The sequence below is a fragment of the Capra hircus genome, chromosome 8 (assembly GCF_001704415.2).
Source record: "Capra hircus breed San Clemente chromosome 8, ASM170441v1, whole genome shotgun sequence".
NCBI classification, from domain to species: domain Eukaryota; kingdom Metazoa; phylum Chordata; class Mammalia; order Artiodactyla; family Bovidae; genus Capra; species Capra hircus.
Window position 1 is genome coordinate 94,848,814 of NC_030815.1, and position 13,712 is coordinate 94,862,525.

General features: G+C 43.4%; 1 protein-coding gene across 3 annotated transcripts in view; it reads left to right on the forward strand.

Moving 5' to 3' along the window:
- The window catches only part of SLC44A1 (solute carrier family 44 member 1), a 215,181-nt gene continuing 204,192 nt past the window's right edge, over positions 2,724–13,712 (forward strand). The window contains exon 1 of one of the 3 annotated variants that reach the window (XM_018052546.1): positions 2,724–3,082. In XM_018052546.1, the coding sequence (XP_017908035.1) occupies positions 3,047–3,082 (36 nt within the window). In that variant the 5' untranslated portion in view covers positions 2,724–3,046. The remainder of the gene's footprint in view (positions 3,083–13,712) is intronic. The other 2 variants (XM_018052545.1, XM_018052547.1) reach the window with 2 other exon arrangements.

Genomic DNA, 13,712 nt, shown 5'->3' on the forward strand with positions numbered 1-13,712 from the left:
ACTGGAAAAGGTCAGTTTTCATTCCAATTCCAAAGAAAGGCAATGCCAAAGAATGCTCAAACTACCACACAATTGCACTCATCTCACATGCTAGTAAAGTAATGCTCAAAATTCTCCATGCCAGGCTTCAGCAATACGTGAACCGTGAACTCCCTGATGTTCAAGCTGGTTTTAGAAAAGGCAGAGGAACCAGAGATCAAATTGCCAACATCCGCTGGATCATGGAAAAAGCAAGAGAGTGCCAGAAAAACATCTATTTCTGTTTTATTGACTATGCCAAAGCCTTTGACTGTGTGGATCACATTAAACTGTGGAAAATTCTGAAAGGGGTGGGAATACCAGACCACCTAACCTGCCTCTTGAGAAATCTGTATGCAGGTCAGGAAGCAACAGTTAGAACTGGACATGGAACAACAGACTGGTTCCAAATAGGAAAAGGAATACGTCAAGGCTGTATATTGTCACCCTGCTTATTTAACTTCTACACAGAGTACATCATGAGAAACGCTGGACTGGAAGAAACACAAGCTGGAATCAAGATGGCCGGGAGAAACATCAATAACCTTAGATATGCAGATGACACCACCCTTATGGCAGAAAGTGAAGAGGAGCTAAAAAGCTTCTTGATGAAAGTGAAAGAGGAGAGTGAAAAAGTTGGCTTAAAGCTCAACATTCAGAAAACTAAGATCATGACATCTGGTCCCATCACTTCATGGGAAATAGATTGGGAAATGGTAGAAAGTGTCAGACTTTATTTTTGGGGGCTCCAAAATCACTGCAGATGGTGACTGCAGCCATGAAATTAAAAGACACTTACTCCTTGGAAGAAAAGTTATGACCAACCTAGATAGTATATTCAAAAGCAGAGACATTACTTTGCCGACTAAGGTCCGTCTAGACAAGGCTATAGTCTTTCCTGTGGTCATGTATGGATGTGAGAGTTGGACTGTGAAGAAGGCTGAGCGCCGAAGAATTGATGTTGAACTGTGGTGTTGGAGAAGACTCTTGAGAGTCCCTAGGACTGCAAGGAGACCCAACCAGTCCATTCTGAAGGAGATCAGCCCTGGGATTTCTTTGCAAGGAATGATGCTAAAGCTGAAGCTCCATTACTTTGGCCACCTCATGCAAAGAGCTGACTCATTGTAAAAGACTCTGATGCTGGGAGGGATTGGGGGCAGGAGGAGAAGGGGACGACCGAGGATGAGATGGCTGGATGGCATCACAGACTCGATGGACGTGAGTCTGAGTGAACTCCGGGAGATGGTGATGGACAGGGAGGCCTGGCGTGCTGCGATTCATGGGGTTGCAAAGAGTCGGACAGGACTGAGCGACTGAACTGAACTGAACTGAACAGACCTAGAGAATTGAAACCCACCAACTGGGAATTCCTCTTTGGCCTTTCCTTTGGTGGTCCCTAGGTTCCCATCTTGACTTTCCTTTGCTTAGATTCCCTTTCAATGCACCTGAAGTCAGTTTCAGTTCGCTCAGAATGGACTTCAGAATGGACTAGTTGGATCTCCTTGCAGTCCAAGGCTTACTTCTGTACTATTTCCGCCCCCCTTTGCTTTTGAGTAATCTTTAAAACTTGCTGTCTTTCATTTGGCAGTCAGGCCTTCTAGTCTCCTTTGGACCTTTGCAAATAAGTTGGTTTTTTTTTTCCCCTAACTGATTCTGTCTTTAAGACAGTCTTTGACAGGATGAAAGGAAACAAGAAAAGGTTTAAAACAGTGCCTCGTAAGTGGTTCTCTTAATGTTAAGCATGATCTATAGTTTTATTCCTGCCACATTTTAACTGTTCTCATATCATACTTTCTCAGCCTCTTGGGGTTGTAGTTCTTGAAGATGGTGACAGCACCTATTCTTAACTTGCTGATACTGCCTAGCATATTCACGGAACAACAAGGAATTTTAAGAGAGCAGGAACTTTGGCACTTTTGTTCACCGCTTTTTCCCAGTGCTTGCAAATTATTGGAACTTAGTATGCCTGCGGTATACATATGTTTTAATATGATGAATTAATACTCATTTGTGTGTGTGTGTGTGTGTGTGTGTGTGTGTGGACTATTCTGTGTAAAGTTTCGTTCAGATCCAATATGTCTCTGAATTGAGAGACCTGGAGAATTTTTTGCCTTTTCCTTATTTTCGTCCCTTTATAACAATTTCGACCTTGGGTGCTTTCCATCAAACTCTTGGTGCCTTCAAGGCTTAGTTTCCACATCAGCAAAATGGGGCTAGTAGCAACAGATGCTTGCTTCTCCTTGTCCTCTGTCACATAGTAGTTCTCCATGGGGTTACTCCGTACGCTTTCTTCTGGATAAAAATCAGTCACCTGAGAGGTAAGAAACCATTAAGGTCCTCGGGTTGCAAGCCCGATAGGGATACAGACCAACAGCTCCGCAAGCCTCGCCGGTGCTTCCCCGGTCCGGAAACAACCCGACCCCATTTCGGCTGCGAGCCTGCCCAGCCTTCGTGTGCCCCAGCCTCAGGCGCCCTCTCGCGCAGAGGTAGCGCTCTGCCTCGGTGCCACAGCTAAATGGGCTCGGTACCGCGCAGGCCCCGACGCGAGCCGAAGGGCCCGGCCTAGTTTCGGCCGCAGCCGCCCGACCGCCCGCGCGGCGCTGCACTGGGGGCGGGGAGTCTGATGGGAGACGCGCGCGGCGCTGAGGAGGCGGCGGCCCGGGAGAGGGAGCGGGAGAGGGACTGGGCGCGGGAGGCGGGAGGCGGGGGACAGGGGGAGGCGCCGCCGCCGCCGCCGCCCGCCCCTTTCCGCTGGGGAGCAGCTGCAGTAGCAGGAGCGGAGCAGGAACCGCGCAGCCACAGCCGCCGCCGCTGCCGCCGCCGCCGGGGGATGTGGTCGGCGCCCTCCCCGAGCCGCGCCGCCTCCTGAGTACCCGCCGCCGCCCGAGCCGCCGCCGCCGCCGCCGCCGCCGCCGAGTCGTGCGGGGCCAGGCCGCGCCCTCCCAGGGCGCCCGCCGGCTCGCATGCCGAGGGGCTCCGGGGCGTAGCTGCGCGCCCGGCGCCGCCTCCGGGCTCCTCCGGCCCCGCCATGGGCTGCTGCAGCTCCGCCTCCTCAGCCGCGCAGGTGAGGGGCTCCCGCCTCCCGGCCGCCCACCCGGATGCCTCCCCCGCGCCGCGTGGCGGTCTCCCGCCGCCTTCCACGACCCGCGAGCTACCCTTCAACCCACCGTGCACTCCAGAGACGTCCTCCACCCGCACCTCCCCCTGTCCCGCCGTTGCCCCCGCGCTGGCTCCCAGGGCAGCCGACAGGCAGGCGCCTCAGCGCGGCCCCCCGGGCGCCCCTTGCAGACTTGGCCGCCGCCTACTAGTCACACCTGAGCGGCGCGTCCCGCCAGCCCGCAGGTAGAGGCAAGAAGGACGCCTGCTCTCTGCCCCAGGTGGCACCCCCCCCTCCTTCGTCTTCCGGGCCTGCCTCCTCGCTTCCCACCTCCTTGGAGTCCGCCCGCTCCACATCCACAGACTATCATCTGTGCTCGCTGGAGGAGTAGCTCCAGCTTGGGCTGTTCGCCCCATCTCCCACCTTATTACAGTTTCTGCTCTATTGGAGATTCTGTCCGTTTTCTCCTGCCGGCTGCCCCCGGTCCGGGTTCAAGCGTTTAAGCGGATCCCGGAGCCCTCCTACGACCCGGTTTCCCAGATTCCAGCGGCTCGCCACCCAACCCATCCCCCCTTTGTGCCTTGACCTCAGACACCCAGGCCTCTTCGCACACCGAGGCCCCTGCGGGAGCGCGGGGATTGCGCTGGGAAGGAGATTGGGCACCTGGAGGGTGACGGGAGCGTTACGGAAACTCCCTCTTTGTTGCCAGTGTAACAGGAGGAAGAGGTGCCGAATTTAGTTTTTCTGTGGGCACACTGGCTGAGTGTTGTCGCTGAGGGCTGAGATGCAGAGATTTCTCCCAGCGTCTACCCTGCCCCCATCCAAATTTCGCTAACCTGCCTCTCTCTCTTGCCGATCGGAGCCCTTAACCTGGATAGAAATGTTTTAGACAACTGTATAAGGGTCAGATGTAATAGGACTTGACTGCTGTCCGCTAATAACTGAGAGGACCTGTTTGTACATTACCTAATTTAGTGGATTAGTGAGTGCATTTACAAATACGATAAAAAGCAATCAGGAATACTGCATCAAACTGTCTGGTGGTGGTGTATGAAAAATAGGCTCTGACAATGCCTGGGATGTAATCTCACAGTTTCATTAGCATAGAATTTAACTAAGGTCTTTGACTTGTTTGTTTTGCGGGGGAGACAAGGGCTCTTGTTTTTAGAAATAAAGGCTCGTCGGTTCTTGGTGAAGAAAAACGCTAGTTTGGGGGAAAAAATTCCTTCAGAGATCTAGCATCTGTGATAATGCCAGAAGTGTTTTGCTACTGCTAAATGACTATATATAACTCAGTTTTAAATAACCTGCATACTTGTTCTGAAAATCTGAGATCTGTCAGAAAATGACTGGAATTGCAGATGAATGGAGGACATCTATGTTTTATTAAGTATCCATCCTATTTGTCCATTTCTTTTTTCGGTGTTTGCTTACTCGTAGTTTTTTTTTTTTTTTTTTTCCTATTAGGATCATAGGCTGATTGGCTTAGTTAAACCTTACTGTTCAGTTAGAATAACAAAGAAAAACTATAAATAGTGGTGTTAGGAGGGAGAGGTCTATAGTTTTCATATTAACAGATAAAGGTGTGGAATCACACAATGCCTTTCAACTGGTTAGAGGTTTCAGGAGAGAGGGAGGAATCTAGTTGGGTGCTGTTGGTCTAATATTTATTTACTTAAATATTATTTTGACAAAAATGGTATCTTTGCTGTTGCCTTTCTCTGAAGAATTGGTTTACTGTGCATCCTCTTTTGGACATAAAATGCCTTAGAGACAGGAAAGTATTGGATAGTTCATGGATGGCTTGTACCGTGTTTATAATCAATTAAATTTGGAAGGGATGGATGCTGGACCCAAACTCTACTTAACAGGTCTTGCATTTGACTAGCTCCACATCTTACTTTTCAGAATGCTGTCACACATATTTTCCTTGTTTTTTTTTCCTCTTCTTGCAGCCACTGTTTGCTTCATGCCGTGTTCTACAGACAAGACGCATGTCATGCACCCTGAGGGGTCCATTTTTTTTTTGCGCTGTGGTTTCCTATAACCAATCAACAGCTGTCACATGCCCTTAAGTTCAGCTTTAGGGACTTGTAGTGTTTAGTGGAGCATTGAGGAGCAGGTTTTGTGCCAAAGAGCAGGTCATCATTTTATTTTTCTTCCTTATTTGAGGTTTTGGCATCATTCTTTATTTGTAAAATGTAATCAATCTGCTGTATTTTGATGCTCCTTTCAGGCACATCATCAGTTGGGATAATACAGTATCTATATGTGTTGTGTTGACACCAAATGGGGATGCAGCTGCACATTGTCTCTAAACGTGAGCCTCCATGTCACTATGAACTTCTCTAAGAGGCCTGGATCATGTTCTCAGGCACAATGTTTCTTTCATCCCTTCTGTTGGATTGTAAACTTCTTGAATATAGGAACTCTTTTTGTTTCCCACATGTATGTATTCATTGCAGTGCCTTACTATACCTTGTACATGATAGTGGCTCAGCAATAGTCAATGAACAGAAAATAGATACACAGATTGGAACATTTCGCTGGCAAGTAACATTTAATATGAATCCAGCCCTGAACCATGTGCTGTTTCACTTCCATGAGCTGATTGACTAATGTCTCCAAGCCATCCTCTTCTAAGTTCAAATTTGAACTGTTTAAGTTAAAATTCACTTGCCTTTCCCACATTCCATCCTATTCTTTCAATGGGACTGTCAGTTTGCAGAATTGAGCAGGTTTTTTCTTTGCTACTGGTGCTCTGCTCAGTGCTTATATTTTAGTGGGAGCAGTGGCTAAAATGTCTTAAAGGAGCTTGTCTGCAAACTCTAATGATAACCTGCACAGCACATCAAAACAAACGTGCTTTGTGGTAATCTGCAGTTCAGCTTAGCTTTTCTCAGTGGTATCGTCAGCAACTTTAAAGTCCTGGCAGGTTTTATCATTGTAAATATAGTGTGTTTCCTCTTTGTAGTAGGGATTCACTTTTGAAATAAATATGTTATTTTCCCTCATAGTCTCTTGCTATATTTTAGACTCTCATAAAAGAGTTATTGTCTTCCAAACTGTTTCATCTCTTGTAGTCTGTTCGGGTATTATTTTCATTTTCTTGGCAGTGTCTGAATATCATAATTTGTCTTCAAAATAATTATCCTGTTTTTGGATTTAGATAAAGTGTCACATTCTATACCTACTTGTATTTCATTGTTTAAGGACGAAATTATTGGCAAAATTATTTGTACTGTATCAGATACGTGTGTCTAAGAATCTTAAGAACTCTTAGAAATGTTTATAGAACTCTTAATTATGTTTTGTTTTCTTATTAGTGACCACTGCAAGTTACTTGCTAATACTAGTAGTTGCTCAAGACAAGCCAGTACATGATAGCCTTTGCCTAAAAATCTCTTTGAAGTGAACATAAAAGTGAGATAGTCTTGAGTTTCTTTTTACAGCGCTAATCCTCCCTAAGACTCTTAAAATTTATTCCCAACTCTCCATAATTCGTTTGTTCTGTTATAACCTGACATAATTTCTATTCTTGTAATGTTAAACTTCAAAGTTCACTTGTAAATCTTCAGATTTATGAAATGTTCTTTCCCATTGACAAACCAGTTTGAATGAAGGAGGCTTTTGAAAGATTACTTAGCGAATTGTCAAAAGTCTTTGTCGTTAATGGCGAGATCATTATTTCTCACAGTAGTGCTTTGGAAGTCAGGAGATTTTGCAAGTGCTCTGAAGTTCTGTGTCCTTTGGTTCTAACCTTAGAAATTGTGAGAGGGATGGAGGATAATCTTTCTCGTTGAACAAACTGCCCCTTATATCTGTCTGTTGGAGAGGTTGTTCTTATCTCTGGTCTTGTCCCATGTCGTCAAATTGAGAGCTCTGTCTTTAACTGTTTTTCCAGCTCTCATATCTTGTCTTGGGATGAAATGAAAAATGAGAAACAATCAAGTGGTTCACAAACACTGGTTAACTTTTAAGAATGTTAGCTGTTCTTTAGAAGAATTTTAATATAACCGCAGTCTCCTGCTTTGTGGAATTTGAAGTCAGAGGTTAAAAATGAAATTTGAAGAATAGTGGGAATTACCAACGGAGACTAAGTTGTTCTGGTAAAATGCGCCCAACAAACTATACCTGTTCTAACTGAAGCAAAGAATCGTAGCGTGGAGACTATTTTTGTCTTCTGAATACTGTGCTGTTAGCATGTGCTGTGCTTAGTTGCTCGGTCCTGCCAACTCTTCACGACCCTGTGGGCTGTAGCCTGCCAGACTCCTCTGTCCATGAGGATTCTCCAGGCAAGAATACTGGAGTAGGTTGCCATGCCTTCCTCCAGGGGATCTTCCCAACCCAGGGATCAAACCCAGGTCTCCGGCATTGCAGGCGGATTCTTTACCATCTGAGCCACCAGGGATGCCCACGCATAGGAAACCCATTCCTTAAAATATATAAATCAATGTTAATATTAAAATTGGCTGGAAAGTAATGTAAAAATGATGAGACTTTTTGTATAGCTATTTTTCACAGCCCTTTTCGCATTTCAACTTCTCCGGTAATTCTGAAGTCGACTTTACTTCCATTTACGGCTGAGGAAGTTGAGACTGGGATGTTAGTTGAGACTTGGCTGAAGTCTCAGAGCTACTAATGGATCAATCCAAACTTTACCCTTGTCTTGAATCTGAGTCCCTTGCTTCTGTTTCTGTGTTCACTTATATGCTTTCTGTATCTTAAATTTGTAGTTCATTTTATCTTTAGAAAGGGTCCACTCAATAACATTGTGAAATAAGGAATGTCCAAGTTCAAGTCATGCCATTTTGAACTTGCTGCAGTTACTAGATAGGGAGCAACATGATATAATAAGCAAAACTAGTCCAGTTAGAAAGTTTCCAGGCTTAACAAATACTACCAAATACTATTTGATGTGTTAATCCTATCATTTAGAAATGTTGTTGGCTTGGAGGATATTTATTTATAGAAATATATTCTGTATTATATGCTACTACTGGTAATTGGTTTCATGTCCGACTCTTTGTGACCCCATGGCCTGTAGCCTACCAGGCTCCTCAATCCACAGAATTCTCCAGGCAAGAATACTGGAGTGGGTTGCCATTTCCTTCTCCAGGGGATCTTCCCTACCCAGGGATCGAACTTGGGTCTCTCGCATTGCAGGCAGACACTTTACCGTCTGAGCCACCAGAGAAGCCCTTAGTAAATGTTATGGAAAACCCCAAACAAACTTTCTGGCCAACTCAATATTTTGCTATCTCCTTCCTCCCCAACCCGTTCCTGTAGAAAGGAGAATTATTTCAGTTTCATAACTTTGACTCAGATTTTTGGGACTCTCAGGACTATCAGAGATAATCTAGAACTACTGTCTTTTCTGGTGAAGTAAACTGGAATGTAGAGATATGAAGTCTGAGGTCAGAAAGATACATTATGAGGTAACTCAAATTAGAAACCTACTTAGTCACGCTCTCTCTCTCTCTCTTTTTTTTTTAATTTTGGCCTCTCCAGGAGGCATGTGGAATCTTAGTTTCCCAGATCCCTGATCTTAGACCAGGAATCAAACCTACACCCCTTGCAATGGAAGTGCAGAGTCTTAACCCAGTGGACCACGAGGGAACTCCTGAAACCCAGTTAGTCCCTTAATCTTTCTGTAGTTACCATTATCTTTGCAATCTTGATACCACATTGGAAACACTTAGAAAGCTTAAAAAAAAAAAAAAAAACCCACGATTCCTGGATTCTCCTTTCAGAGATTCTAATTTCCTTGGTCCAGGAGTACTACTTGGACCTCAAAAAGTTTTAAAGTTGCCCTGATGATTTTCATGTTTTGCCAAGGTTGAAAACCACTCTTCCATACCCTTTCTGTGATAATTCCATCTCCTTCTATGGTTTTAGTTAAAACCCATTTGCTGACAATTCTCAAACTAAATTACTGAACTGAAACCAACTTTATCCTGGCTTCAAAACTGTATATCCACTGATTACTTACCACTTCCACTAGAATGTCTTGTAGGGAACTCAAACTCAGTGTGTCAAAACTAAACTCGAAGTATGTAGACACTGATACACATCTTTTTCAGTATCTTTGGTTCACTGAATGACACCAATATCATGGTATGGAAACTGGGAACCTGAGACATGTAGGAAACCTGCTTCTCATTATTCCATATCTAGTCACCATATCTTGTCTCTTTTACCTTCTAAATTTCACTACAAGTCCCCCAGTCTAAGCTTCTGTCATCTCTGGCCAGAACTTTGCTTCTAGGTCACCCCATATTCATTCATGCTTCCTTCCAATTTTTCTGCATGCTGCAGTCCTAATGATCGTTTTAAAAAATCCAAAGCTGTGTGGGGATTGTGTCCCCCACCTACCTGTAACCCTTTAATGGTTTCTGATTACTCTTAAGACAGAGACCAGAATCAACTGAAACCAGCCAACAGTGCTGTGTGGGCTGGTCTCTAGCTCTCTCCAGCGTCACTGTCGACTCATATCACGCTTCTCCTTAATCTTTGTAATCCAGCCTCACAGATTCTTCAGTAGACTTTGTTTTTCTCTTAGGGCTTTGCACATGCTTTTCACTTGTCTAGGAGGCTCTTTGCTTTTCTCCCTAGTCTTGCTGACTGATACTCATCCTTCAAGTTTCAGCCTCAGAGTCACTTGTTGGGAAAAGACTTCCTTGATCCTTCAAACTAGGCCATGTCTCCTCATTAAGTTCTTACAGCCTTATATATTTTCCCTATGAACACTTAAAGCTATACATAATTATATGGTTAATATCTAGTCCAGAAGTTGGCAAAACTACAGCCCATGTGCCAAATCTTTGTATGGCTTGCAAGCTAATAATGCTAAAAATGGTATCTGTATATATTCAGATGGGTGAAAAAAGTTAACCATCTTTGCATGCGAAATTATTTCATCAAAATTATATAACTGAATTTCATCGTCCACAAATAAGGTTTTATTGATGCAGCCACACTCATTCGTTTATACAATGTCTATAGCTGCTCTTATGTTACAGTGGCAGGGTTGAGTGTGACAGGGACCTTATGGCCTGCAAGTGTAAATATTTGTTCTGTGGCTCTGTGGGGAAAATGTTTGCTGACCTCTGGTCTAGACTGAGCTGATGAGGAGAGGGACCATGTATGCTTTGTTCATTGCTGACATTCTCTATGCTTAGCTGGTACCTGGTACATGATAGGTGCTTATGAAATTTGAACTTTGAAATTTGAAGAGATTTGAACTAATTTTCCTTTCATGGTTGGATGTGAATGAACTCCAACCTTAGTAACTCTGATGTTTTAAAATTTAATATAAAAAAATTTTTAAAGGACAAATTCTTTCTTTCTGACCTTGCCACATGGCTTGTGGGATCCTAGTTCCCCAACCAAGAATTGAACCCAGACTCCGGCAGTGAAAGCACCGAGTCAGCCCTAAGTACTGGAACATCAGGGAATTCCATAAAAGGACAACTACTTTCAAAGAAGATTCTCAACAGAAGTCTTAGCAACTGTCTTAAGCAGCTTGTCTGTTGCAGGTATACATCTCATGTGTGAAGCAAGTGTATTTGTAAAGGTGTAAGTTAGGAGATGAGTTGTTGATGGACAGGGAAGCCTGATGCTGCAGTCCAGGGGGTCTCAAAGAGTTGAACACGACTGAGTGACTGAACTGAACTGAAGTTAGGGGGTGTTAGTCTTTTCCCCTTTGTGGACTCCTTTCTGATTTCATATCAGCTGTTCAGTAAGATTTACATTAAAACTTTTGACTGATAAATTGCAGGAATTTTCTGGTGTGTGTGTGAAAATGATATTACTATAATATCCCACAACCAAATATTTGGACATCTGTTTAGTAAGGAAACTGTTAAAAGCTATTTTTATCCTAATTTTTGAGGTTGTGAGATATGCTGTAAATTGTTGAACAGAAGTGTTTGATTTCTGGATACATTATAATGTAAAATAAGGAAAACAGCAAAAAGATAGAAAAATTGAAAATACATGTTTACTTTGAGATATTCAAGTAGCAGGGAAGTAGCAGGTATTGAAGTGCCTTCCTTTTTTTGGCAGCATTATGATAATGGTAATGATAACAATCACAATCTTGTAAGATTTTTCATTATGAATCACTTAAGTATGATTCAGCTTTAAGAAATGAAAAACCATAAATCTAGATAGCTAAACATTAAGGGAAACTTATCTCTTACAAGTTGAGAGGTAGGCTGGCTTCCAGCTGGGTTAGTTCTTTGGCTTGATGACATAACGTCCACAAGGACCTGAGTTCTCTCTCTTTTTATCATTTATGGAAGGTACATTTCTCTCATTTAGCTCCCCTTGTGATCCCAAGATGGATGTGACTCTTTTGGAAGACTCGTGTATGTTGAGCTGACAACTTCCAGTGGTTTTTCTTTCAGCAGGAGTTAGGGAGGGCTGCATACTCGTCTTGAAACAATTTGTAGCAAGGGGGAGGCACGGGTGTGGTAACTGATTTAGACTAACCAGGATTTCCTTCTGAGTCAAATAGAGGGTGAAGCAACACCAGAATAAAATTAGGACACCGCCAGCCAGGCTAGGAGGTTTGGGGAGAATGGTGACTGGGTAGGCAGCCACTGATATCTGCTATATAGTTTTGCTGATTTCTTCTGCCTGTAAAATAGTGTTTCCTAATATTTTGCTTATAGCTCCATTATAAAACTTCACAGTTGCTAGTCGAAAGTCACACAGTCATCTTTCTGTTTCCTCAGTAATACTGCTCTGTGTGTGTTAAATTGCTTCAGTCCTGTCCGACTTTGTGATCCTATGGACTCGAGCCCGCCAGGCTCCTCTGTCCATGGGATTCTGCAGGCGAGAACACTGGAGTGGGTTGCTGTGCCCCCCTCCAGGGGGTCTTCCCCACCCAGGGGTTGAACCCGTGTTTTTTATGTCTCCTGCATGGCCAGGCGTGTTTTTCACCACTAGTGCCACCTAGCCACTGCCTAAGCCCCATCTTTCTCTTTTTCCCACCCCAACTGCTTCTTTCCTGTTATGAGGTAAGCATAGCTTCTGGATAAAGAAGAGCATTTAAGGTTGGAATAATGGTTAGATAGCTTATCAGTATTCCCACAACCAGTGGGCACTAAGAGAACCTTGGTGTTTCTATAACCTTTTCCTGTTCAAGCTCTCTGTTTCCTTTTCTGCCTCTTCTCACTTCTGTATGTGTGTATCTGATTAGTACTCGTTTTTTCTTTCTTTTCCTTTTCTTTCCCCTAAAGCTTTCTTTTTGCTTCCCTTTCTTTCTACCCCTATCTGATGGACTTACGGAGCCACAATACTGAGTGGAATATACTAGAATAGAAAATTAGAAAGAGAGTGTCCTCCCCCCCCTCCTGTTTAATTTTGGGTATTTTTGGTTTTTTGGTAAAGTAATATTAAGACTGAAGATTCACATCATAATTTAGAGTATCTCTATGATACAAAGAACTCTTATGGTATAAAAATTGAATCTTTGCAACAAATAGCTAGTTTACAGAAGGAGAATTAGTAAAGTAATATGTTAATATGTTCAATTTTGCTCATAAGTCAAATTAAGGGCACATAGACAGCCTTTTCATCTGTACCTTTGGTAAAAGTTAACAGGATAATATTAATTGCTCATGTGGTTTTGACTCAAGTATACTTTATTGATTTGCTGAATAACTGGTTTGACCCTCTTGGGACACTGATGACATATATTGAAGGCCATAAAAAATTTGACACCCTTTAATTTAGTAATCCAAGAGTATAGTAAATGCTAGATGCCGGAATCTTTACATGTGGCATTATTTAGAATAGCAAAAATAGTTTACTTTTAACATAATACATATTTTAAAAATTTATTTCATTATTATTATTTTGACTGTGCTGGGTCTTTGTTGCTTTTCTCCAGCTGTGGCAAATGGGGGCTACTCTCTAGCTGCAGTGTGCAGGCTCCTCATTGCAGTGGCTTCTTTTATTGCAAAGCACAGGCTCTGGGTTGTGCATGCTTCAGTAGTTGTGGCTGGATTCCTCTAGAGCACAGGCTCAGTAGCTGTGGCCCACAGGGCTCAGTTGCTCCAAGGCGTGTGGGATCTTCCCAGATCAGGGATCGAACCTATGCCTCCTGCGCTGGCAGGCAGATTCTTTACCACTGAGCCATCAGGAAAGCCCAACATAATATTGTTGATGTAAAATTTTCTTAATATAAAATTCAGCTGAATTTAGTCTGTTATGTGTGTCTCACTTCACCATCCCCAACTAAATGATCGTCTCTTAGTGGACAAGTAGCCTTTTGTCATACTTTCCCTGCTGCTGCTCTAAAGGGCTATTGGAATCTGAGAATTAAACACTGTTGTGTACTGGCAGGAGTATGGGCTGTATAGCCAGACTGTATGGGTTTAAAGCTCAGCTCTGTCACCAGATGAGTTATTTGGGCCAAATTCTTTAGCATTTTTGTGCCTCATTTTCCCCAGGTATAAAATGGGAATAATAATAAAACCTATCTTACAGGCTTATAGCAAACTGAACAATGTATGGAAATATCTTAAGATATAAATGTAAACTAAGTCTCTCAGGTGTTCTATCCATTAATACTACCCTAAAACAA